Below are 27,573 nucleotides of genomic sequence, written 5' to 3'. Positions count from 1 at the left end.
AGCACGTTCAATAACCTGGCTTACTTTATTTATGGAACGCCTCAGGTTCCTAACTCTAAGTCCCTGCTTTAGCCGGTGTGAGAATTCTCCACGACTTATTGCTAAACAAAGTGCAACAAATGATCACCTCAGGCAGCATATGAAGATACAACACAATGAGTGGTAAGAAAATGGCAAGGTGACACAAGGACAATTGTAATGCAACGTAAGTGGATTGCATCAGCGTTTCATGAGCGGGCAATAAAGCGGCATTAAGATGTAGCGCTCCTGTAATCGACGCTGGCAGGTGAGCAGACATCTGCTGCACAGGGAGATCCAACAGAGCCGTCTGCCTTTTGTCATGCCGTATATTAAACCCTCAGGCCGGGCTCAGTGTACAGGAGGATCAGGTGGGTTTTTTTTTTTACCCGATTAACACCTCCTGACAATGGAAAAGAAATTTAGTTTTGGTCATTGGTCTTGTTGGCTCAGATTAGTTCGGAAAGCATTGTCCATATTCACTGGGCGGCCATTTTCCTCTGATATCGTGCTAGGGGAAGGCTTGCTGTTATTAGCCATACTGCTGTTCAATGTTGTTAGTCGTACATCAACATACAAAGTAATTAGCTGTGGTCCAACAACAGCTAATATTAGTATCAAGCCACTTGCTAGATATTAACGTTAGCTACACATTTGCTAAAAGCTAATATTACTGTTTGGTAGTTTTACAAGATAAAATAGGAAAGGCCTAAATTCCTAGCTAACAAAATGTTAGCTTGGAACACGTAACTAGTTCACATTATTACTAGCTAAAGTTGTTAGCTAACATAACGTGTTTGAATGCTAACGTTAGCGGTTGTCTAAAGATAACTAATGGGTTATCATATATCTTTTACTTTGAAATATGATTTCCACTTCCAATTGTCTGCTCAGTAGCTCGTTTAAACCACACGTGGAATACAGTAGTACAACGTCATGACGTCATTTAGGTTTCCCACCCTGAGCATGTTGTCAGAGGAAAATGGCCGCGGTGTGAATATGGAGAATGGCTAGCAAACACATTGAGGCTTTGATGCTAATTTTTTTTAATGACTTTTTTCTGGCCTTTGCCTTTATTAGACAGGATAGCTGTCAAGATTGTCAGGAAACATGGAGAAGAGAGAGGGGGTAGACATTGGCCCTTGTGTGGAGGAGGCGCTTTGTCATGATAACTTCAACTATATTTGATATTTAGAATAAAAATCTGGACAATTGTGTCTGTACTTCCTACGCAGAATTACAACAGCCAATGAAAGATGAGAAGGGAGAGAGGGAGAAGGAGCCGCTGCCGTGTTTCAAAGCAACAGTTAACATTCTAGCCCGTGTGGCTAACGTTAGCTAGCATGCTTCTGCTGACAGAAGACAAACAGGTACGATCCCACCCACAGTTCCGACTACTGTTTTTTGTCACTTCAAAGCTTTACTACAGCAGGTTGTACATTCACATCAGTCTGTAAATCTTCATACATTACTTCAGTATCTCTTATCTAATGTTCCTGCAAAAAAAGGGCCAGGGGTTCCCTCGCTTCCCCATCTATTTGACCTTGAACATAAATACCTGTCACTGTGGAGAAGGCAGTGCTGTGGGATCTGGAGCATTTAAAGCCATACAATATTCACGTCCCACATTTATCTCCACTGCTGACTAAATGCTATCCGAGGCTGCTGCGTGATACATATTAAGAGTCACCTTAACCATTAGCTGGAAAGGTTAACTGTCATTTAACACCTTTGGATAAGCCATTAGAAGTTCATTTCTCTGGTTCTGTGGCCTCAGAGTGGAAGGCCCCCTCCACTTCCTCCTAAGCACTCAGACAGCCTGTTACCACCATGCTGTCTGCACGAGCACAGACTTCCCCCCTCTCTACACAGCTCACTCAATTTTCTGCAGCTGTGAACATGTCAATATAGTTGATACGCTTTGACACTAGACTAATTCTAAAATGTGTTTCCATATACAGCACCTGCGGGCTGAGAAATATTACTACTCAATATGTGCCGCTTATTATTTTATGTTTAATTATCTAAAAATAAAAAGCGGAAGTGTGTTGTTTCTGAACACAAAAAAACACATGATAACGGCTGGTTGGGCACCTGAGTGCGAGTTTTATTCTTGTCGCTTCTACTTTTGGTAAGTGATGAAAATGATGTGTTGACAGCTAATGACCATAACTGTTTTACTGTGTACACCTGTACATCACTGGCAGCCTCAGCTGAGGGACCGCAAACTAAAACTAGCTTTAGCTGCTCTGTTTCTGGTAAATGTATTTTGCATTGTCTGTGAGGGATACACAATAAAATAAAGAACACAAAACTCCATGAGAAATACTCTGGTTTAAATATTTCATTCAGTGTTGAAAAAAAAGTATTGATTAGATTCTTCCTGAAGCAAGAAACACAACAACTTTAATGCACCCCAGGAAAGAGAAATCTAAACCAATCTTCACCAGATATTCTTCAGTAAAAATATCAATTAAACTACTGACCTGAAGAAACCTAAACCTGCATTTACAAACTCTATCAGTGGTGTTATGTTCAGACATAGTAATGAAACATAACTTAAAGGGGACATATTTCAGCTATGCAATCAATTTTCTATTATTCGAATGTGTTTTTGAATCATGTTGGTAAAGTTTGTTTTGTTGTATACATATTTAAATGTAATGATTTTTCGGAGCCTCTCCCTCCTCCTGAAACAAACAAGCCGTTTTGCCATTCAAAGGTCAGACCTTAGCCGCGATTGGCTGACAGTATTTGGAGTGATGTGATCCCATGTGGGGGAGCGGCCGCACTGCACTGTCACTCCAAAGTTGTAGAAAACATGGCAGCTCTAGGATCGTTTATTCGGCCTTATATGTACGAGCCAGAATCGCCGGGAGGTATCGGAATGGTAGGTTGAAATCTTGACGACTCCACTACAAGCTCGTGCAAGAAGGCAGCCTGAGGTGAATGACGGTGAATGACGATTTCAGCGACAGCAAGGTTCTACGTAGAAACCTGCAGCTGTTCTGAACGGCTCATTTCAGAGGCGTCTAAAAATATAATTCTGGAAAACACGGAATTATGCAGTTTTCACTTTTTCACTGTGAACAATAAACACCCAAAAATGTGAAACCCATGCAGAATATATATATAATATCCACTGAAAAGATACGGCCCCTTTACGGAACTGACAGTACATTTTCTGAGGCTTGTTTGTAGGTGGAAGGTGTGATGGATTCACCCATGTCTAATCACCGAAAGCTCTACAGTCATTACCATCATACCCACAGTTCCCACTGCTGGGTCACACAGAGAGAATAAGAACAGGATCAATACTCCTCACAGCTTCTGGCTAAATATCAACTCGGCTACAATCAAGCACTTCTGCCTGATCTGCCTTCACAGCGGCGACACTCCTTCACGCTTCCACTACGATTGGTTGATGATGCGCGTTGATGAAATCTCCTGAGCTGTCTGCATGACTGATCGGCAGTATTTGTAGTGTAACGTGATATCCGTTAACATGTTCTATGAGTGACTCTCTCCTATGTGTTTCAGCTCACGCGATAATGTTAGCTCTGTTACCCCAAAGCCCGTTTGAAGGCAGCAGTCTGCCTGAGCTCAGACATATAATGGGCTTTAACGAACAGACAGGACAGTTCCTCTGTGAGCACATCCTGCCATTAATTAAAGTGAAAAACTTAATGAGGCGGATGAAAATAGACTATATTCTCCCTCACTCTGGGCCTCTGACTGAGACACTCCAAAAAAGCCCATTTCAAACAAGATTAAAGGCATTAAGAGCTCATTTCTTAAACTTTAGAATATATATTTATAAAGCCATCTTAAAAGTATGAAATTTTAAAAATGTGGTGCTTAAATGAAACAGATAGTAATTATAGTTCACATCTGATTGTATTTGAGTTAGCTCAAGAGGAATTACTCATAGAAAGATGGAATTGCCATTCAGTGTAATTAATTGAAGTATTGATTTCAGGGACTATTCTTTGAGCAAACACAGTTATAAGTGCGATTTGTGACAAAATCTTTTTTTAAATAATGGACATCAGAACGCTGTTCTTTCCTCATGCACAGTTGCGGACACAGAGGGGCTGTGAAACCCTTTCAGCACCATGGAAAGCGCCGCTTGGTCAGGCTTGACAAAACACATATTTACAAATGTTAATATTCAATAGAATTAAATCTAAATTAAATAGGCTACCACTAAAAGTGTGTGACCACTTATCAGGCTAAGAAAAAAGTCTGCTGTGATGACTTTTGTCTTCTTTTTCTCCTGTCCTGTGGCGGGGTCATCTGCGGCATGTCAACCCTCTTTTACCCACATCGCTGCGTATCTCCCGGCAGGGAAGGAGGAAACCCCCGGTCAATTTACTGAGATGAACAGCAGGCTGTTCAGCGCGGAGACGTTCATTCTATTTTTACTGTCTGTGAGAATATATGGTTCATGGCACTGAATCCTCTTTCACACTCGGCTGTTGACAGTGGGAGCGTGAAGACAGCGGTCAGCACTTTGTGCAGATTCTCTCCCGTGACACCGTGACACTTGAATTTGTGGAATTCCGCGAGGAGTGTGGGACAGGTTGCGGCCTCAATAGCGAGAGTCTTGAGTACAGTGACATGTTTGTGGTTTCCATATGGGATGCGATCATCTTCATCGGATGGCCAATTGGACGGATTTAAAGCAGCAGAAATAACACCGTTGTCATGCAGCCTGCACTGAATGTTGTCAGCCCGTTGCAGCCCGTTGCAGCCCTTTCCTTTGATTTATGTTTAAAATGTTATTTTATATGGCCAGTTGGTGAAGTACCATTTATCTCTAAGAGAGGGGCATATCTTTCTGTCCCCACCGGCAAATCACACCCTGGTTATAAGAGAGTGACTGAAGACTCTGCAGATTGAACATTAACTAAATATGATACAGTCTGTTGTCTTTTAAGCTTGCATTATTAACTAATGCCACCGGGACGGATGCTTGGCTGCCTCGCAACATCTGTGACGACCGGTCATTACGCAGCAGAGGGAAAATAAGACGCACACATGCAGAAGCAGAGACAGTGACAAACAACTTCTTTATAACTTGATTTCAACTACGAGGAAAATGTTAATGAGTGGGAAATTTAAGCCGCTACTATAAATGTAATCAAAGACTTATCCGGCGGATTAAGTGTTTGCTTTAGGCCTTCAGCTAAGACATCAAGGATTTTTGGGGACATCCTAGAAATGTGTAATTCCTAAAAACAGCCTGCCCTCTCCGTGACTTCTGTTTTTTTTCCTCTTCTAAATTTCAGCAGGGAAATCAAGGTAGCTCTAATCATCTCCGGGTATCACAGGCTTCCTTATTTTTCTGCTTAGGGAGACAAAAAAATCACTTGGATATCCTTTAACTTGCTAATTAGGCAGTCCAAGAGCAGCATCGCACCTCCTACACATTAGACTCGCTCTGACACGGTATACATATGGCATCATTATGATAAATATGCTCCATCAAACTGTCAGTGTCAGAAAAATCACCCCATTACTGCTGATTGATGGCTGTGCTGTACATTTACTTTTCAGCTCAGACAACAAGGGATTTACTTTTTATACCCTCGCTGCTTTTTATTAATTTATTACTTTTTAATCAGCTAGCTTCCTGCAGCCGCGATACACAGATTTAAGCACACACGGATGATCTGCACCCGTAGACACCTAGCATGTATGCTGATGAAAAGTTATCAGCACATCATACTTGCTAATTGAGTTCAGAGAGCATCCCAGATAATGATCAGGATATATTTGCATACTATTTCTGAATAGCTGGCGTAGCCGATCTGCCTGTGCTCAGAGATAAGGCAAGGTCAAAAACCTTCATTATCAGCCCAATTTATTAAATTAGATTACCTTTATTCCACACACCTGATCTAATATTTTATAGATCTACCAGTCATCAGGTTTTCAATCAAATCCTCGCTGCAGTGTGGGTATTTTTCTGTCTTCAATATAATGTATTTGGTTGGAGTTATTCATGGCTTTGGAGATAAACTCCGCTGTAAGAATTTATGCTGAGCAGAACACCCCTGGGAAGCTGAGGGGAAGCTCTAATGACTCAAAAATATCCAGGGGGTGAGTCAAAGGACTGCTCTCATCTGTTAGACCTTTCTATTCATACTGAGGGGGAAAAAATCGTCTCAATTCTTTACTTCACTTTAACATTTAGACCACTTAGCAATAAAGAGCACCAAATACAAAAAGGCTCTATATCTTATAGCTACAAACTGTAATGGTGAGTGCCATTGATCTTGATACTTAGCTAGTCAAAGAGACTTTCTCTGTGTACTAACAATAACAAAGCTAACACCAACTGAAAACTTGAAGCTAGATTCTTTAGTCTTTATTTGGATGTTGGCAATATTCTAAATATAGACTAGGCTAAGAGTCTACAGCCATGCTAACAGCTATGTTAAGCAAAGCGGTGCTAGAAGCTAACTGCTAGGGCTAGCTAGCAAGTTCTTACTTCAATGTAATAGCCTTGTAATATTCACTAATCAGAACAATTCACCATATTTACATGGCAGCCATTTTCCTCTGACGTCATCATTGTTTAATTAGCAACTGTATGGACAACTGTGAGTGAAAACTAGTATAGATAGAAGGATTGTACTTGTTTCAACCAATTCCTAGCTAACAATATCGTTAGCTATAATTTGTTGAAAGCTAACTAGGAGGATTGTACTTGTTTCAACAAATTCCTAGCTAACAATATCGTTAGCTATAATTGGTTGAACGCACACCAGGATAGCTAGGAGGATTGTATTCGTTTCAACCAATTCCTAGCACACATTATCATTAGCTATAATTGGTTAAAAGTGCACCAGGATAGCTAGGAGGATTGTACTTGTTTCAACCTATTCTTAGCTAACATTATCATTAGCTATAATTGGTTGAAAGCTAACTAGGATAGCTAGGAGGATTGTACTTGTTTTTTGTATCATGTGCCATTCTCAAATGGTCGTCTTAGCTAGGAAATGGTTGAATGCTAACATTAGCTGTTATCTTGCGGTAGCTAATGGTCTTAAATATCAAATAAAAATGTTGTTTTTACAAATATGTAGCCGATGTGTGAATATGCTGACTCGCCGCTGATGGGAATATTAATAGATCTGATTTCGCCACAGCCCAAAATATTACACAAAAAGGATCTTTAACCTGTTTTTAGAGATTCTGAGGTATTTAAATGAATAAGAGACACTATGGTGCAAGATGAATTAAGCTTAAAATATAATCAGTGATTAAAATCACACTTCTACAAGGGCATATCTCTTCGAAAGAAACTGACAGAACCAGAACCTCAGCAGACTTTTTATATAGAAAAAAGAACTTATAACAGAGGCCCAGGAGTAAAAAAACAACAACACGCATATTTTGTGTTAGTATAAAGTGACAGCGGAAATATATGATTTTCTGTCTGAAGCTTTAACCTGATTTTTGAGATGTTGACCCCACAGGCCTGTGAAGCCCTTTATACCATTTGAATTCTGGGTAAAAAGCTGCAGTCCCTTTGACTTGGCAGCACCTTGCAGTGCGATGTCAGTGTCAGAGCTGAGGAGTGCTCGCTTCCGCCAGCCTACAAACACAGAGATCTGAGGTGTAACAATGACAGCCTCGGCGGCTTTTCATCCAGGCTAAAAGTTAGCGGAGAGGTGAACAGATTACTAATGAGGCTGATTTAATCAGAACTCCAAATAATAGCGAGGAGGAAAACTCCCACTTTCTGCACAGGAGTCAGAGTGTTGGTGGAGTTCACGTTGAGCAATGGATGAGAGATAATGAGGCATATTCAGAGTTATCAGATGAATCAGCAAGCAATTAAAGCAGATTCTAAACTTTGAACATTCTGTCTTTTTCACGATTTCTTTTAAGTAGAAATGATACGTTTAGAGATAACTCGAGAGAGAATAAAAGCAGAAGGACTTTTTGCACAAGAAAGACATTTTTACACTTTCTTTGACAATCTTTAAATTAAAAACGTATCCATGTTTCAAGGAGTGAAACTTTTTCCGTGGATTCATACAGCAGTTACAGTCTGCATATATTAGAGATGAATACACAAGCCTAGACATCTTAAGCCCTTTTCTGACTGGTCAAAAAAAACGCTAACACCCAGCTTTTTTGCTCAGTGGGAAAGGTTACAATCTGCATTAAGACCCAGGTAATTATCGCCTTGGATCCTATCAGCATTGATGGGAACACAAAACCTGTGTCAACACGCTTATCTCCGTCCCTTTTCCGGCGCGATGCTGTGCTCCGCCTGTAACTTCTGCGACTCCTTGTCATCTCAGCTACAAATTCTGCCCGTCTTCGTCTGAGCAGCGCTCCAACATCGTTCCAAATTTGCCGGCGCCGAGTTTCATTAATAGACTGAATGAGTAATAGATCCAATAAAGACTTAACCACCGTAACATCACTGTTTACTAACCCTGTCTCTGGTGTGTTTCTGATGTCAGGCGGTGACGCAGAAGAAAAGAGACAGAAAGCAGGATACACTACTGGTAATGGGAAAACAGACAAACATAGCAGCATCTATAAGCGGGTCTTATGTAGGTATTAGCAGGCTGACTTTATAGCCAATTGTGATTTGCAAAGCAAAAACACATCAGATATGCAGTCATGAAACGGGGCCACCCTTGATCTCAAGACAGAAGTAACTGGGTTATCAAAGTGAGATGATCTCTCATAAAGTGCACGGCAAACATGTCAGTTATGTTCAGAAAGGAAGGACTGAAATGAGCTGCAATGAAGTTTCGAATGAAGCGTCGACAAAAAAAAGTTACTTCACAAAATAAAAAGCCAGGGTCGGGTAGAAAACAGAAGTTGAAAAGTAAACTATTGCGCACATCTGAAGCATTTAATTCCCACTAAGCTCTTTTATTCCACTTTTTTTTGGCTCCATTTCAGTTCCGGCTGTGGTTTCTTGCTCCTTTGCAGAGGAGACATTTGTGAAAGAGTCAACTACTGCACCAATTTAAAGTACTATTTCCATTTTACGCTCTAGTACTCCTACATTTACCCGGCTTCAGTCATTTGACAGCTATAAATACTCGCTACTTTACAGATTAGGGATTTATTGTGCATCTAAAATATACTGTTATAAATTAAACCCCATTAAAAGTGCTTAAAAGTAGCTCTGCTTTTACAACTAACACAAAAATATGCAGCTAAATTCATTTACTTGCAAAATTGAACAAATGCTTTCAAAATAAAAGAGGAATTCTGCAGAATTGTACTATATTTTCACAGTAAGGGAATAAGTACACATCTGGATTCAGGACTTTCTAACAGTGTATTAGTGTGGTGTGCTCACACCGCTGATCTGAGTACTTCCTCTTGGAGCTCCAGTATATCATGTCCAGCTGACAGTTTTCTGCACAGTAAGCCACCCTGCTGCCTCTTGATAATGACTTTGATAAAACCACGGTGAGGGAAATCAAATAGGATGTTATCGCGCTTCAGGGGGGCGCTATTTAAAGGCCAACTGACAGGGAACAATCAGGGCTAGTAGAGAACATCGCACTCTGTGGACAAAACACCGTTAACCTGCCCGGACGCAGGCTCAGCGTCGGGCAGATACACACACAGTGACAGATATTAACACAAAGAGTAGTACACTCGGTTGTCTGTATAGGCGGCTTGTTTGGCATTTACATCACAGCTCTCTGTGTACGTATGGAGATAGAAGATTAACGTTAAGCTTCTGACCTACACCGGCATGATGGCAAACAAATACCCGTACATCTCTCAGCAGCTGGCGATGCAGTGTGCAGAACTGTGTCACAAGCTATGTTTCCACAACCGTCCCAGGGATCCTTTGTGAAGCTGCGACTTAATCTCATTATTGCAGAATTAGAAATAAGGGTTCCAACACACCAAACTCCAGAGAGAGAGAGCAGGCAACTGTCACTAGATTAACAAAAGCAGCACAGTAAGAAAGTCATTGAAAGGTCAGGCTTTTCTTTTCAGCTCACAATGCCAAAAAGCTGAGGCATGAGAAGAATTGATAGTGTCGTCGAGTGGAAAAGATGTTATTGTAAGGCAGTGTTTTCTCTTTCATTCCTGCTGGGAGTTCAGACTTAGACTTTTCACAAATATACAAGCAGTTCCAAGACTATAAGGCGCGCCTAAAACAGGTTTTTATTCTCAATATTTTATTGTAACTGTTTTTCAGGGGTGTAGATTCAACGGTATGACTGCTTCAAAGCTGCCATTTCTTGAGTTATTTAACACTATGCAGGGAGTTGGGAGCGTTCACCCCATTTGTATAAATGACTTTGAAGCTTAATCCAAAAGGCAGCTGGGCTCGGTTGAGGTTCTTAAAGGCATTTCACCTCTCATCCGAAAGGCTTCTTCACTTCTAAATTGACTGGTGGATGGAGCCTCTGTGGGTCATCACTATGCTAATAGATGTTGTAATCGCATGAGAGTCGTTGACCTCATAGCACCTAGAGTCATTAGCACCCTCTGGTCTTGGTGGGTCGTTGGGTTCAAATGATCCAGAGTGTCAGAGAATTCAAAACGGCATAATGTGTGGGTGATCGGTGGCGTCTTAAGGTGGCTGCGCACTGCCCAGGCAAACGTCGACCATCTCCAACCAACACCAACTGTCGGTGTGCGCCAACAGTCGGATGGAGTTGTTCCGAGTTAGACATGTCCAGTCGGGTTTGGTGGAGTTGTGGAGAGTTGGACCAATGTGCACCTTTTCCCAACAAACTGCAACATTCTGAGAGTGCGTTCCCTTGGCAACTAGCCTGTAGTCACATGCGGAAAGTCAGTTTGCACGACATTCGTCAATGTAAAATAAAGCAAATAGTTAAATAAGAAAAAGTAGGCAACAAAAGTCTAGTTAGTGTCTGGGCAGTGTGAAGCTGGCAGTTGGTTTCCGGAACATTCTAAAGACTGCAACCAGCAACTGCCAACTTTAGAATGTTGAGGTGAGTTGGGCGTTGTTCTTTAGGCCACCTATCACCCACATACAATGCAGTAATGAACTGAAGAAGCCTTTCGGATGAGAGGTGAAACGTCCTCAAGAACTTCAACCAAGTCCAGATGCCTTTTGGATTGACCTTCAAATTACCATGACCTGGAGAATCTTCACAGACACGTATAAATGAGAAAAACTAAACACATTCACAAAGGTGGAATTTAATCACAGTTGGATTATACTGCATTAGTTTTGGTTAGTTGTAGCTTTTAACTCTGGTAAGTGTATATTTGCCTGGGAAATTGTAATGTCTATGAAATCGTACAAATATAATGGGTTTATATAAAATGTAAATTGTTTTGTTAAGATTTAAATGTAAACAGTCTCTGCGTTCTTTATCTTGGTGGGTGGTGGGTTGTGCAGGGGCAAACAGGATTACAACAACATTGGCAGTCTTTCCAGTCTCTGCGAGTCCTCTCCTCTCCTCTTCCTCCTTCCTGCCCTCCAGACCTGCCCGGCAGGTCCTGGATTAGTCATGGAGACAACTCCAAGCGGCAGCCATCCAGTGTCAGAAAGCCTCTCCTAATGAGTCTGTGAGGGACCGGTGGCATCGGTTATCCAGCTAAAGAGCTGCCTACTTCAGCTCATCTGGGCTGTCATCTTTTCATCTGCACGCTGAGAACTCCCTATTCATCTCTCAATCTATTATTTTACACTTCTTTAACAGCTGGGCAGGAAAGTTTCAGCGGTATTTGGGGAAATCTATTGCAAACTGGAAGCCTATAAATCAAGAGTTTAATCATGTGACTGTAAGGCATGGAAAACGTGAAGTTTGCTCTTACGTGACAAAAAAACCCTGAACTTAATAAAAAGACTGCAAGAAAGCTGCTGTAAGGTATGTTTGCATGAAGTGTTTGGTTAACACCGTTGAACTTTTAATAATTGCTTTAACCTTTACAATGTGCAGGAAATAAGCAGTGATTGTTCAACAAAACCTCATTGAGCTGCTTCTTCTTTCACAGTTCAATAAGAAAACTAAATATTGAGATTGAAGAAGAATGTTTTTTACAATAACATGAAACTTAAATTCAGAATATGGTGAAATGTCTTGACTTTATCCTCCATATATATTAACTTTATTCTGAACTTACACACACAAAAAACTTTCTCTTCAGATTTATTTTTCCTTATAAGCGGCACTGATACCCACTTGGAGTAAAAAGACTTAATACTTAAATTGTTAAATGTCCCTAATTACAGCTGATGATGGAGCACCATTTTTACTCAATCTGTTAATTAGCTCTTTTAGTTGCTGCAACGGGGCTGCAGGGTGGTGCAGCGGTTATTGCTGTCGCCTCACAGCTAGAAGGTTCCTAGTTGGAATCGGACTAAGACAGCCTTTCTGTGTGGAGTTTGCATGTTCCCCCCGTGCATGCGTGGGTTCCCTCCGGGTACTCCGGCTTCCTCCCACAGTCCAAAGACATGCTGGTTAGGTTAATTGGTGACTCTAAATTGCATGTAGATGTGAGAGGTTGTCTGTCTCTATGTGTCTGCCCTGACGATCAGTCCAGGGTGTACCCTGCCTCTTGCCCAATGACAGCTGGGATAGGCTCCAGGTATAGATAATAGATGGATGGGTTGCTGCAACATCCACAGATGTTTAAATACTTAACCTTAAGACTGAATGAAAAAAATCATTGCCAATAAACGTAGTCCAGATTGATGATGATGACTGCACTTAGCATGCAGCGATTCAGCACATCTCGGGCTCTGAGGCTGAAGAGTGCCGAGCTCTTGAAAAGTTTACTATGCAGATCTGTAAGGGAGCACATTTAGCTGAGTGCACAAAGCAGCCAGCAGCTGTTGTGTAGTTAAAGAATGTAATGCAAGGTTTTCCCTCTCTGGGAGAAACTGACTATAAGTATAGTGCTTAAACAGAGGCCAAGTTGAGTTTGTTTAGGAAGCGCTCTTTGACAGAAAAAGTTTTACCTAAAGTACCAATAAAAAGGCATGAATCAATTTACATCAAGGGGTATATTTACATCAAGGGGTATATTTGCTTCCATTAAAGCTTCAAGATGCTGCCCCATTTAAAGAGGAGACTAAAATGTTTGGTACTTACTTTAAACACTCACATTTTCTCGAGGAGCGTTCAAGTAGAATCTTGCTCCATTTTACCGCAACAACAACGACTGAAATGGCAACTATATATCTCCCTCTTAATATCTTTGTTAAGGGGGCACATAATGAAGCTCTCAGCAAACCACGGCCTTCGTCGCAATCGGTGCTGGTATCGCCTCCAAAATAATGCGATACTGGGTGTCCGTGAGTACTAATACTCACTAATATTACCTTTATATTTTATAACCGCACAAGCATCAGAGGTAGGAGTGGGAATCGCAGGGTAACTCACAGGCCAAAAAAAATACAGAAAATCAATTTCTTCGTATTCTTATATCAAAATCCGATCTTTTTTTTTTTCTTCCTGTAAAACAAAATATCACGTGTAAGCTAGTACCAACCAATTTCAACCAATAATATCATGACATCCACCTGTCAATCAATCTGCAACATTTAGCCGCAGAGCACCAAGAACGCTCGGTCAGTTAGCTAGCTGCTGCGCTGTGGAGAACGTCTGTCTACGCCCACTTCTCAACGATCAAATCAAATCCCTCTAATGATATGTCCCGCCTGCACGTCCTGTTTCACTTGGAATTATGTCACGATACGGAAGCTAGATACTCTGGAAATGCCGTTTCATCTCGACCTTAAATGAGAATCACAATGTAAATCAATATTTGGCGCAGGTGTATCGTTAATTGTATTGCAGTGAGGAGGAACATATAATGCCGCATCAATATTTTGTCCCACCCCTAACCAGAGGGGTACACAGTATCGGTCAGAAGCATATTGGAATTAGGTAAAGAAAAATGGTATTGCTGCCAATTAGCCGCATCTCTGCTGCCAATTATCCATCAGTATGAACCTGTGGCCTGTTGGCATGGGGAGAAATGGCAGTCAGTGGCTAACTGTCCTGATGCCGCTGTCCCCGGGGCAATTAGAGCCCATAAATCAGTTTACAACCTGGAGGAAGTAAGAGACGATGGGTGGAGAAGAAGGAGTGGGAGGAAACGACTGCTGCTACAGCTGATGCCCATCTCATTAGCGGTGCCATCATAATGTGTGGACATGAAAGGAACCGGCTGCTGCTGCTGTGGGTGGCTATCTGTGAGCTGGATGTGGCGTGTGTGGATTGCAGAGAAACGAGTCACTGTGAGGAGGGACTGAGGGATGCAAGTAAGCTTCAGGAGGCTTTTAATGTATGCTTAAGCGATGACGTTGCTGTAGACTTATAATGCATCACATGGATGTGTTGCTTATGAGAAAAAATGTCACCCTCGTCTTAAGTTACCTTCAGAGCCTTTAACCTGTTCATCTTCTTGTTCTGGATATACAGCACACTTACTGAAGGTTCAGTTCAGCCGCTCTCATTACTCATTTTTCCAGCAGCAGCATCAGCAGCAGGCACCTTATTCTTAGGGGCGCCGTTGTGAATAGAATTATGGGCACAACTTCCGGTGTGATAACGGAAGTAGTAGTAAGCTAGTTACTGCCAGCTCATCGACAACGGACGTACCCATTTCCATCGCCTACCTTCAGATGAGGAGGCAAAAAAAAAGTGGCTGAAAAACCCGAACTAAAAGAGACCACCGAAAACTTTTCATGTGTGCTCATTTCATTTCGTCGACAAAAAGCCGACGGAAGAAAACCTGCATCCTACATTGTGGGTGGGTTACGAAAGACCACCAGAAAGGAGACAGCAGTGCCAGGAGAACATCAGGTATGATTTCAGTTCAGGGAGGACAGAGCATTGTTGTGTTTGTCTCGTAATGACAGCCGTCTCTAGCAATGGAGTCAATGAAGTAGCTAAACATGCTGATGTACGTTATCTGAGGCCAATTCTTAAGGTCGTCTTCCCATTCCTCGATAGTAGAAGGCAGCGGCCTGATAATATCATCCTGTTTGAGGTGTAAAAGATGGTGTTCGCACATGTTTTATCCCCTGATTGCTTCACAAAAGAGGTTAGCCGTTACCATGGAAAACGCTGGTTCAGAGAGAGATTCGGTGGCGGAAGTCGTGCCCATAATTCACGGTGGCTAGGAATAAGGTGGATAGATCCAACCAGCCAGTGTAAAAGGGCCGACAGACGAAGTTAATAACGAGTTGGTTATTACAGTCGAACATCTAAAGTTTAGGCCAGATAATTATCTCAGGAGGTGGTGGAGGCCAAAGCAGGGCAAAAAGCAGAGTCAATACTTTAATTTAATTGTTGTTTCATGTCTACCTGAGTTTGAACAGGCTACCTCCAATCATTTCCATGTCGCTCAAACCTTTTGTAATAAGAGATTATGAGCTTTGCTGCCACCGAACAGGTTGTAAAGATAAATGAACACAGCTTGAACAAAACAAAAGCGCTTTAGGATGAAGGGTTGGACCTAGAACAATGCTGCAGCCTCTGACAATCAGCCGTTGCTCCCCTGGCAATCAAAGACTGTGCTGCAAAAGAGCATGACGCAGGCACACAGCTTGCATGCTCTTAGATTGTTAATGCAAAACATTTATAGCCCTCTCGTGGGATGGATGAGTCTGTCACCTTGGGTTCCCACTTTTGTGAGCAGGAAACAACCGATCAAACGCGCGCTGACGGATGGCGAGGCGCGGAAGAGTTTTGCTGATTTGTCGCGAAGCCGACACCTGCAGTTTTCAAACAGGCTCAAGTATAAAGTCTGCGAGATGACTAAGACTTTGACAGGGTTGTTTTGCATTGAGTTGAACAATGATTTACCTCCAGCGAGTGGCTGAATTGCTGACTAGAATGCAGAATTAATCCAACGGCTGTCACAAACAAGTGCAAGCAGACAAAAGGGTTCAATAGTGGAGGATTGTGCTGCGGCAGGGGAAATGACATGTTGGCCTGGTCTGCAAGTCAAAAATAAAACATGTCACACTACAAAGCATGATGTGAGAATGAACTGCTGGGAGCTCAGGGATCCTCATCGCATCCCTGAAGCCGCTCCGGAAAAAATCTCAGTTGGTGTTTGAAGGAGCTTGTTAGTCCAGTGCGAGCATGTGGGAGCAGATGTGTGTGTGCTGAGTGTCAGAACGGCATGTTTTTTATTCACTAACAGCGCAGCTCAGGCCACAGCTGAGCAGATGTGAGGAGCACACCTGCAGGGCACGTGTGAGCATCATCAACAAGGTACGCTGATGTCTTCTGCATTGTGACCCAGCTGGCTGACAATGTTTTTTAGGGAGCTGGCTTATAGCAATCAAATGGACTGATGAAAGCAATACAACCAAAATTGAGTAGCAACGCAATCTCCAGTCAAATATCCTAGCAGGTGATGGTGGTGGAATGGTTTCAGAAAGAGGGGGCCGGGTATCAAACTGCTCAGAGTCAACTAAGGACTGCCTTTATACACTCTGCACCTGCTGTAAATGGCCACTTTCAAGCTGGGCTCCAGCAGATATAGCTGCAGGTACTCTGCAGGAATGTCTTGTTATATCAATTTTGGTGCTCTCTGTCCAATACAGGCACTATATCACTCAACAAAGTGTGTTTACAAGTACCGGGGAGTAATACTTCATAAGCTCAGATGGCAAATATAAAAATCTGTGGTGTAACGTCAAATAAAATTATGTTTCCTGCCCTGTTCTGTGCTTGAGGCGAGAAGCTCAAGGCTACATAAGCTGCTACTGAAATAGAAAGTATGATATTGTTGCAGATCACAACTACGCAGACGATTGTCTCGCTGTGTCTCAATCCAGGGGCTGCAGCCCTCAAAGGACGCGGTCTACGAAGGATGAGACATTCTTAGGTCGCGTAGCCCGGTCGAGGACTTCCTGTTTGCGTCACTGGCTGTTTCCGCCCTTAGCCTTCCGTCACCAAACGCTGCTACTGTCGCCCAGCAACAGGTAGCTAGTTGGCTAACTAGCCATCATAATGAACGTCACATAACTTAACCTATTATTGTAAAGATAATTATTTTCAAGGCCACTTTCATTTTGTGTATCGCAGATATTCGATTGAGTTGTAACCAGAAACGGTTCTTCTCGGCAGTTTAAGAGTCCGCCATCTTATTTGAATTGGCGTGCAATGAATCTTGGGATACGTTCCGCCGCGAAGGTTGCACCCGATGGATCCTTCGCGTCCCGGGAAACAGAGTGCGCATTTGAAGGAGCCTTTGACGCTGTGTCCTTCGAAGGATGAAACCCCTGAATTGGGACACAGCTTCTGATTCACATAGCTCTAAACCACATGACTGCGGTCCCTTGTATTCAATATATCAATGTTTAGAGCAAGTAAATGACTAGCAAAGTTATCAACACTATACAAATAAAGACTAAAAAGTCACAGAAACTCGAGCCAATGATGAGAAGTTAAACAGCTTTCACAACTCTTAACTAGCTAACAGTTCGCTCACATTCTCGTAATTTTACCGACTTAACAACATCAAACACGCCGAAAATACACTCGCAGCCAAAGCCGACGCTAACAACAGCGATCAATGATGTCTCCATAGTAGGTGCAGTAAACAAGTCCGGGCATGTCTCCCTCACTGCTGTGTTTCGGGGGGATGCTGCGTTCAAGTGCACTCAGAAACGTGAGTGATCAGACACGTGACCTTTTGTATAACGCCTCTTCCATCAAGCATGAAGAAGGGTGCGAGATGTCTGCAGTATGGCAGTTTTTGGCCACTACAATAAAAGTAGGCATGATATCAATTCCACTACAGGGGAGACTTGATGTTCTCTGCAGTGAGGTGGGAAAAAACATGTGCCTAATATATCGGTGTAATCGGCAAAAAGAGTTGGAAAATATTGGCAAAAAAATCCTATATCGCGCATCTGTACTTTTCACAGTGACCATGCTTCTTTGACCATAGCTCTGGCATTTTCAATAATGCATGGATGCTGTTAGGGAAAGAGGAAATTTTGGTTTTAAGCTGTTTTCATCTGACAGCCGTTGCTGTGTTATTGCATAATTGAGAGCTACAGAACAGTCTGGTATGTTTCTCCTCTAAAAAGATACAAATGAAAGTAAAACAAATTCACAAGAAAAGCATATACTTTTCTCTCTCTGACTTCATCTGTGCACTAAACAACAGCTCCTAACTAAAGTCTTTACTGCACCGCACATTTCTTTTCTTTTTCACATTTTTGCAAAACCTGAAGCAGGCAAGGTTCACATTAATAAAACAGAAGACCGCGGCAGCACAACAAGCAACAAAGTAATGCTGAGAGTAAGTTCGGAGATTAGCAGGCAGCGTACAGCCGAGCATCTATAATTCATGTGATTGTTTGCGGCTGCGCTGACTGCTCATCTGATTGCTACACTGCTGAGGCCTTGTGCCGATATTTGCATGGAGAGAAAAACATTAGAAAACACCCTTACCCACTTCTGACTGCTGTTCCTTAGCAACAACAGTGTCGGGGCTTTAAAGCAGCTTAATGCGTGTGTTTGCGTGCGTGCATGCGAGTCCGGCAATGTGGTACTTACTTATTTTGCATCATGTTCATGATGACCCAGTCCGAGGGGTAGACGTTTTTCCCAATGAGATCTTTGAACATGATAAATGTTTCCATTAGGAAGTCCTGTAAGAGAGAGAAATGTTTCTAAATGAAAACTGTTATTCATCCACCTCCACGATAAGAGCAGAGCTGCATGAACTGTTAAGAGTTTGTGGCTTTCAGGCAGAAACAGCTTTTAGATTAGTTTCTAAAGTCAAGGTGACTCATATTTTCTTTTGCAGATGGCACTTGAGACCAATATTTGACTGCTTATACTCTATGATGGAAATAAATAAGATTACAGCTGTTTTACTTCTTACAGGAAAACTATTCATGTGATATTCAGATAACAAACAGAACGTATAATTATCAGCTACACAGTTAAACTAGATTTAAACTAGATTTAATCTGTGTTTCGAAATGACTCATAGGAACAAAAACGGACCAGTAGATGGCGTCCACAGCCGTGATACGGCCGCAACATAATCCAGGGCAACTGCGCCCGATCAAAGTATGTCCACTAAAAGTGCTTGTTTTTGCACTGACAGGCTCAGATTGTTGCTCCAGGTGTCTGACAACATTACAGAAATGATGCCTACAAAGATCGTCCTTTGTTTAAAGAGTAAGATCCTTTTTGTGTAACCAGAAACGGTGACATTTCTAGGTAAAGAAAGTGTGTAACATTACACCAAAGTTTATAACCACATATGGACAGGGGAGGGACTTGTAGACACAACTAAATGTCTGTCCAATAGGAGCAGTCTGGGATTTGCCTTTGAAGTCAATAGGCCCAGTGCATTCTGGTTATTGCTGTTTCTTCTGAGCTAAAGGAAAACTTTCTGTTTCATCTGGTCAGGTGGAGCCAAATCTTTCTACTGCAAAGAAATCCAAGTTTTATTAAAAGACTATCTTTTCAATAAAGACATGCCCCTCAAAGAGGGGGTATTATGCTGTTTCCCATTTTAAGACATACATACAATGTTACAATGTTGGATGTCCAGTCTAAACGTGAGTGAAGTTTCAGATCTGTAGGTCAAAGTATGTTTGAGTAATCCCCAGGCTTTTCAGCTCAGTCTGCAGGCTGCAGTGAACGCCAGGTTTCACACAGTTTTTTCTACACGCTGCACTTTGTGACGTCACAAAGTGCAGCGTTTAGAAGGCTTCAGAGAGCTGGCCAATTAGAAGAAAGCGGGCTTGTAGGGGCGGGGTTTCTGTGACTGTATATGATGCCAAGCTACTCCACAGTTATCACAGAGTGAAATGTGAAGCTTGAAATTAGCATAATACCCCCCTTTAACTTCAGCCCAGGAGTACTAAGTCATCAACTTCTTCTAATGTTACATTTTTGCCACCTTTACTCATTAAACATACATATATTTGTTCATCTATTTCTGGCTATAGAGATTTCACTCCTGCATGAACCCCTGTGCTTTGTGGTGGTGTTCACTGCTAAAAACAGAAGTCCTCTGGGCTGCAGCCAGTTCTGAAATGTGGATACGGCTCATGCCAGCTTCGGGAACAATAAATCTGGGGAAAGATCCAGTTTCATCACAGTGATTGTTTGTCCTGCTACGGGAACTAGACAGGCAGGCTGAAAAAAAGCCCGGTGGACGATCATAACGGTCAGAAATTCATATTGATTTCTCTTTACAGTCACCTGGAAGATCGAATTAATGTCTCAATAAAAAACATGATAAATAAATGCTGCCTAGCAGCAAACGTGAGCTAAATCAAACAACAAAAAGTACAAATAAGTAGTAATCCTGCTAAATCTGACAGGGCTTTCATTCACTTAATACTTATTAAAAGCTTTACATGCTGAAAGAGAAGCTATAATATCTGTCTACTTAAGACTTTAAAGCTTTACCTGTAATCTAAATCAGATTGTGCCCGTCCTAAGCAGCTCAAACGTGGTCGTTTTTCCGGGGTAAAAGCAAACAGTAGGATTTTCCCACAGAGTAACATTATGCTAATCTGGCAGGAGCTACTAAAGAAATACCGCTTTGAGGAAGGAATTATTCAGAGCTAAAATCCATAGCATCAATGAGATTAATCCCTCCTCCAGAACTTGTTGGCTGCAGAGAGCGATCTGCCTCCCTTAGGAGTTACTATCATCAAGAGCACAGCGCTCAATAACAGAAATTCAATTTCATACTTTATTGTGGAGTTAAAACATTTCCCCAACAGATCTAATCAAACTTTTGAATTCTGGGAAATAAGAAAAAAGCGAATAATATTGAAGAATGGGCCTGCATGTTCAGTTATTACATGACAATGTAGCCTGGAGTGCCTCATCCAGCAGACACGCACACGTTGATAAGGTGTACTCACCACCACATCGCTCCTCATCTTGCCAAAGGTGCTGATCAGATGAGCGTAATGATAGTCGTCCATCTGCCTCAGTGTGGCAGTCATGCTGGCCACGAAGCTCCCCTGGAGAAGAGAAATAAGTGGATTCAATACACAATCAGGTTCAAATTGAAGGATGAGGATAGAATGACTCTGCGCTTGTGATTTTGATGGATACTGACTAGCCGGGTTGATTGGATCTGAGTGCTGAAGCAGACCTGGCCTCCCAGGTTCGGAAAGGCAGACGCCCTCTCTCTGTGGCTGATCTCATTAACCTACTGCCCTGCACTCCCCAGCTCTTTGTCTCCGCTGATTATAATGCCCGAGAAGTCCCTAAAGTGCTGTCTTTACTTTGCTCTGCGCTATCCTGGCTCTGGTTAGCAGGCTGTACGTGTGCTGAGGAGAGCAGATAAGAAGAAGAAGAAGAACGTGTGGAGGGCAGGGTGGAGGGGGATTTGCGCTGCCTGTAAAGTGTCATGACAGGGACGAGTGTGGACAAAGGCTGACACGTCGAGGAGAAAAGAGCAGGAAATGGGAGGAAATAGAGTTTGGAAAGGCCCTCCTTGAACATAAGTGTGATTGGATGGAACATGTACCGCTTCTGACAATGGGTTGATTTCAGAAAGTAGTTGTACAAATGATAATCAGCTACCAAGTGATCAAACACGAACATAAGAAAAGTAAGAAGTAGAGTTGTTTCGATTTTTCCTTTCCGATACCGATTCTGATACCAAGACCTGAGTGTTAGCAAGTAGCCAACCCTCCAATATTAGTGTGATAATAATATTATTATCATTACATAACAGCCGTAGGAAAAACTACTGACCCTGTATGAAGTTAATATGCTTGCTAACATTTAAAGTCAGGCTCAGTACATAGAAGGAATCCTAACATCATAACAAGCTAAGCAACTACAGACAAGCTAAACAAACGTTAGCGGTAGCAGTTTGGCTAATTGCTCCTGCTGACATCCTTGGTCCACCGAAGAGAAACACAAATTGTAAACTTTTTAATTATGTGTTTTTAGTGGGTTTAATTATCTTACATTAAATGAAGAGCCCTAAATTATTTCAGAGGAAAACCACTGATTGCTAACTTTTTGCTAGCTTAACGTTTTACTCTCTGCTAGCAACACACTGTTCTTCTTTGCCACATTTAAACAGTAGTAGCTAGTTGCAGCCATACTTTGTATCATTTCTGTGTCGGCTCCTGCTTCGGTGAAGAAGAAACCGGCTGTTTTTTTGGGGCACTTTAAAGTACTTTATTGGATCGGTGCTAGCTTACTTGCTAATACCCGACTCTGCGTACAGGTTGTACTGGAGTGTTTCTAAAGCCGCTTTCCCACTGGTCAAAAAACCCACTAAGACCCGGCTTTTTTGCTTAGTGGGAAAGGTTACAATCGGCATTCAAACCCGGGTCAGATGACTCTGCAGTAGACCTCGCCTCAGCTCCGACTGTCATAAATAAGAACACAAAACCTGGGCTTGAAACACTAATCTCCGCTGCCTTTCAAGCGCGATGCTGCCGCCCAACTCCGTCTGAGCAGCGCTCGCACATCGTTCCAAATTTGTCGGTGCCGAGTTTGATAAACAGACTGAATGAGTAACAGATACAATAAAGACCTAACCACCGTCACATCTTCAATGGCCTCCATGCTGCTTACTAAAGAGTATAATGTAAGTTCTTTGTGCGTACTTTTGTTTAATGACGTCAGACAGTGACGCAGCAGAAAAGAGACCAGAAGGAGTATACTCCACTGGCAATGGGAAAAGAGACAATCAACATTCATTAGCGGGTCTTCCAGTCAACACGCCAGGTTCGGTGGGAAAAGGGGTATAATACTAGTATTGGTATCAGAACAACTCTAGAGAGATGATGTTATTGGTGTGTACTTTAGGCTCTTATTAACCAAACAAAAGATGATATGCAAATTTAGAATGAATCTCAACAACAAGTCATCATTTACATAAACTACTTGAGAAGAATAAGATCAGCCTGCAGTGTTATAATTTAAATACCTCCAGACAGTTTCACCGCAACCAGCTAATCAAAGAAAATACATCAGAAGATAAGAGAAAGTAATTAAAAGTGCGTTGTCACTGAACGCATGAAAGAACATCCAGATGAATAAATCTAAGGTTTGATAAGAATTGAGATGCGCAAGCAGCACGGGTGAACGTCTACCTCCGAGTCAAAAGCTACTGAAGTTAAGAAACCATGTAGCTGGATTGAGACTGACCTTTTCAACAGTGTATAATATACATCTTTTACAAGCGCTAGCAAGAGAGGTGACCTATAAGAAACGGATCATTCGACACCTCTTTAAAGACTAACTGTTCTATATAAGTCTACGGTTAAAATCACCTGGATTCAAGTAATGCTAACGTGTTTCAGTATCATTCCATAACACAGCTCAGGTTGGGGCTTTACTCTGGGCACAGGTACCTCTGTGGAGCGAGGATGCTATTAGTGCATCCCTCATGCGACGGATATAACTCAGCTGCTTCATGGTAGTTAATCCTCACGCGGCACTCTGTTTGGCTGGAGAACCTCTCCTTGAGCTGTAATTAGGCTTGACCCACCGAAGCACAGCAGAGCTGAAGCGATGCTGAACACTCACACACACACACACTCTTACCTCACCTCACCTTTCCCTACAGTTTCTCTCTTGTGGTTGCTCTTTGCTTACTTGTCAATAAAAGTTAATCATTGCTTAAAAAATATGCGCAACAAGTCTTACCACGTCAACACCCACAATCTTATGCATAAAACACCAAATCAAACACTAATGCGAGCATATTTTATTCATGTTTCTTTTGCTTTTTCTTTGCTGTAATACGTGGCGCCAATGACGGCTTCACTCCCCGCTCGGTAATGCTTCACAGGAACCAGTGTGACTCATGCTAAATAAATATGGAAATGTTTTCTAAAGCACAGAGGGCAAGGCGCTTTCATCTGCGAGGGCATGTAAGCCTCAGTTAGCCTCCCTTCTTCAGCATTACAGACGGAGAACAAACTGAGACGGAGCCTGATTAGAACGAAGCAAAGAGACGAGTGTGTTTAAAGCGAGCAAAGAGGCAGCATCTTATTCTCTTAACTAGAGAACAAAGGATGGAGTTAATCACGAGTATGTGGTTGAAGGCGAGCTGGCGGCGTTCGTCTTGGAGGGGAAGATTTATAGTTCCCTGGTAAACGCAGGATTATTCAAGGCCTTGTTTTTTTTGGTGGGTTGTTGAAGCCATCTTTCTTCATTAACACTCTAATTTCCCAGATCCTCGAGTGTAATTGGCATGAGGGGCGGTGCAATTCCCCTCCCATTGGACTGTCACTTTATTAATAAAAAGGAGCAAGAGCTTCAAAGCAGGCAGCAGTCTTAAGAAGTCATTTGCACCTCCCCTCATGCAGACTGGAGAGACTAGATCAGCTGGAGGGCATCCGGCGTTCATTCTTTCTTCCCATCTCTTTAGCTGTGAATGAATCCTCCAGATAAAGAGCCTTCAGAGCAAACTTTACACGCTGTAAGCCTCAGTGTGGGACTGCAGCGCCTCGTACAGTAGCATAAGCCCCTTAAGCTTACTCCCAACGTTCAATCAAGACTGCCAACAGCACTGGCATGCATACGCCAATGTAACCATTGATTTTATTGCTGTAATGTGTTGCTCATGAATGAATCTTAAGCTTCCAAACAAATGTAATTGTAGCCAGAGGCGGCAGGATGAGCTGGCATATCCTGATGGTGAATTAAATGGAGGTAAAGGGATCTAGCTTTCCTTGTTCCCGGGCTTGGTTTGGTTTCAGAGCTGAAGACGCAGACAGAGATTCCCTCCCAGAAAGGGGAATTCAGTTCCTTCGCCATGCTGCAATTAAGAGCTAAATGTGGAACGGGAACACATGCCGCACCAGCTGTTAAGGAGGAACGCGTGAAATAGAGACGTGATGCATGACGGCGAATGGAAGAGCTCGGGTATTCTCCTCTGGGTGCGAAGAGGAGGCGTGCGGAGGCCGTCGCTGTCGTGTAGCTGACTCCGCTGGTCCATTGGAGTCCTGAACCAGAAGAACTCAAAGGCCAGCCTGTCCCATCATGCTTCATCGCTCTTTCATACCGCTGGGACTGTTGCAATGACAATGTGTTTATTTCTTTTTTCTCTGAGGAGAGGGAAAGAAAACAATCCGTGAAATCTGGTGCGTGTGATGGAGGGATGTTAAACACCGAGGAGCTCCAAAGAGGAGAAACTGGGAAAACACCTTCAGCTGGCTTCTGAACAGGAACGACTAACAACCACAAGGCAAGAAACAGGAACAGAAATGGAAATCCTTGTGAAGAAGACATAATTGTACTTTTATAGAACAAGATTACTTTAAGAATAACTGCATGTTTTTAGAATATGAAAGAAGTTCCTTCATTAGTGATACAAATATGACCCTCAATACCAATCAAACAAACACATGAAGCCTCGTTTGCACCAAAAGTACTTGGCAGCTGGTAATAAAAAGCATCGATGGATTAAAAGGTTCCTACAGTTCATTTTGTCTGCGTTTCCATTATGGTGTTAAGAGTCTGGAGGCTTCATTCCTAGGTCGAATCCCAGTTTGGGCGAAGTGGGCCTCTCTGTGTGCATGTTGTCCACGGCATGCGAGGGTTCCCTCCGGGTACTCCGGCTTCCTCCTACAGTCCACAGACGTGTTCATCTATTGTGAGTGTGAGCGTGAAAGGGTGTCTGTCTCTATGTGTCAGCCCTGTGACTGACTGGCGATCAGTCCAGGGTGTACCCCGCCTCTCGCCCTATGACAGCCGGAATAGGCTCCAGCCCCCCTGTGACCCTGAACAGGATAAGCGGTATAGAGAATGGATGGATGTAAAGAGTCTTTTGAATGCTGCAAGTACTCAACCACATCGAAATGTTGAGCGTTGAAAGTCCCTGTACTTGAAGAAAGAACTACCCCCCATAGCAGGGACCTTTTGTCCCTTGGACATTATTTAGACTCTGGTAGCTGCGATTGAGTTCCTCCTAAAGTCCCTAATCCCTGGTGGAAGTTTCTGTGGTGGAAACGCAGCTTTAATCAGCAAGGATAAAAGTCTAGAACCGTTCTTAGAGCAATGAGAGGCTTAAATCTTCACCATACACAAGAAACAAAGTTGTTGGATGGATGAAAAAAAGAAACCATTTTTTGTCAAGGAATATTTTGATTGATTGGACTAAAGAATGGCCACTTTTTTTTGCCAAATGTCTCATGATCCGATGCCTCTTTGCTTTGCCGCTGAGGTGATGGACATAACAATGGCGGGTATAAAACACCACACTTGTCAGTGATGATGCAAAATGATGATAAATGCCTAAAAGTGCCGTTTTCCTGGCACAATAAGGTAACCTATCGAGTGATTGTCATGAAGGGAACCTTAAATAAATAAAATACAAACAAGGAAGCGATTTGAAGCTCATGACTTTAAATACAAAGATGGTGAGAAGAGAAAGAAACCACCACTTTGTGATGGATCATTGAGCTTCTGCTGGAGATGAAGGACAGAACAAAATTGCTTCCCGAAGACAATCATTTAATGGCCACCCATTGAGATTTCATCTATTTCAAGTGTTCGTCTGTTGAAACATCTCCACGCCAAACAACAATCAACTAAAACTTTACTATCGATATCCATCACAGAGTCCAGATGCTGCAGATTTCCGAAACCCTTCCTCCTTATCAATCTTACGTTCGAGGGCAAATGAGGCAGAATCTTAGACGAAATAAAAAAGCTGCGATTAGAGGGCAGGGCCAGATCCATCATTCGTCGCTCTCTGGCTCGCATCTCTCTGATAATTCATCTCACTTTAGCGCCTGACAGCTGAGAAGCAGAAATTGATGTTTGCTCTAGTAGTGAAGGGTCGCCTTATAAACACGGCGGCATTGTTTTAAGCCTTTAATTAAGCCGATGGGGAGACGGCGCGGCGGTCTCTGGAGGGATGAAGACGGAGCCTCGCACCGTCTCTGGAGGAGAGAAAACTGAAGAGAGAGAGATGAAGAAAGGAGGAAGATGGGGGCGATGACCAACAGGGATTAAAATTACTCCCTTATTTCTCTCTATTAGCTTCAAGTCTGATAAAATGGGAATTTGCTGGCTCATTACGGCGAAAATCACGTAAGCAAGGAGAAGAGATAGTCTCCCATGGCCACTGAGCCGGATGAAGACACTCGTTCTATGCAAACACAGGAGATCCACAGTGAAGTCACGCAGGGTTTGAATGAGAAGAGAAAAGACCTCCTGAGTAAAAGCGAGGCATTGAGTGAAGGAGGACGGAACAACAGCACACAATTAGATCTCAATTTGTATTCTCCTCACTTTGCCTCATCACTCAGAGAGCGTATAGCATTGTTGGAGAGTCAAGAAATTCCACTGAGGTGATTTCTACGAGGAGAATTCAAATGAAAAGGTGAAATGGTTTCACAGATAGAAAAGGAGTAGATAAAACTAAGACTAACTATATGTCACTTAAAGGGGGGGTATTATGCTAATATCAAGCTTCATATGTCACTCTGTGATACCTGTGGAGTAGCTTAGCATAATTTACAGTTTAAAAAACACTTTTCTCACACTGGTGCTCTGTGCAGGCCGTCATACAGCCTCTGCATGAAACGACTCCATCAGCTGTCTCTTTAAGAAACCCCGCCCCTACAAGCCG

The 27,573-nt window shown here is 42.5% G+C and overlaps 1 protein-coding gene across 1 annotated transcript in view; it reads right to left on the bottom strand.

Annotated features, from left to right (window-relative positions):
- The window catches only part of dock1 (dedicator of cytokinesis 1), a 248,180-nt gene that overhangs the window by 67,896 nt on the left and 152,711 nt on the right, over window positions 1-27,573 (bottom strand). The window contains exons 28-29 of the mRNA XM_069665134.1: window positions 20,879-20,980; window positions 18,537-18,631 (exon numbers count right to left, since the gene is read on the bottom strand). Of these exons, the coding sequence (XP_069521235.1) occupies window positions 18,537-18,631; window positions 20,879-20,980 (197 nt within the window). The remainder of the gene's footprint in view (window positions 1-18,536; window positions 18,632-20,878; window positions 20,981-27,573) is intronic.

This window comes from Semicossyphus pulcher, unplaced genomic scaffold (assembly GCF_022749685.1).
Source record: "Semicossyphus pulcher isolate SPU_LCO1_2020_fin unplaced genomic scaffold, fSemPul1.0.p SCAF_16, whole genome shotgun sequence".
Classification (NCBI taxonomy): Eukaryota; Metazoa; Chordata; class Actinopteri; order Labriformes; family Labridae; genus Semicossyphus; species Semicossyphus pulcher.
The sequence above is the reverse complement of the archived record's forward strand: the minus strand, read 5'-3'. Positions and strand labels throughout refer to the sequence as shown.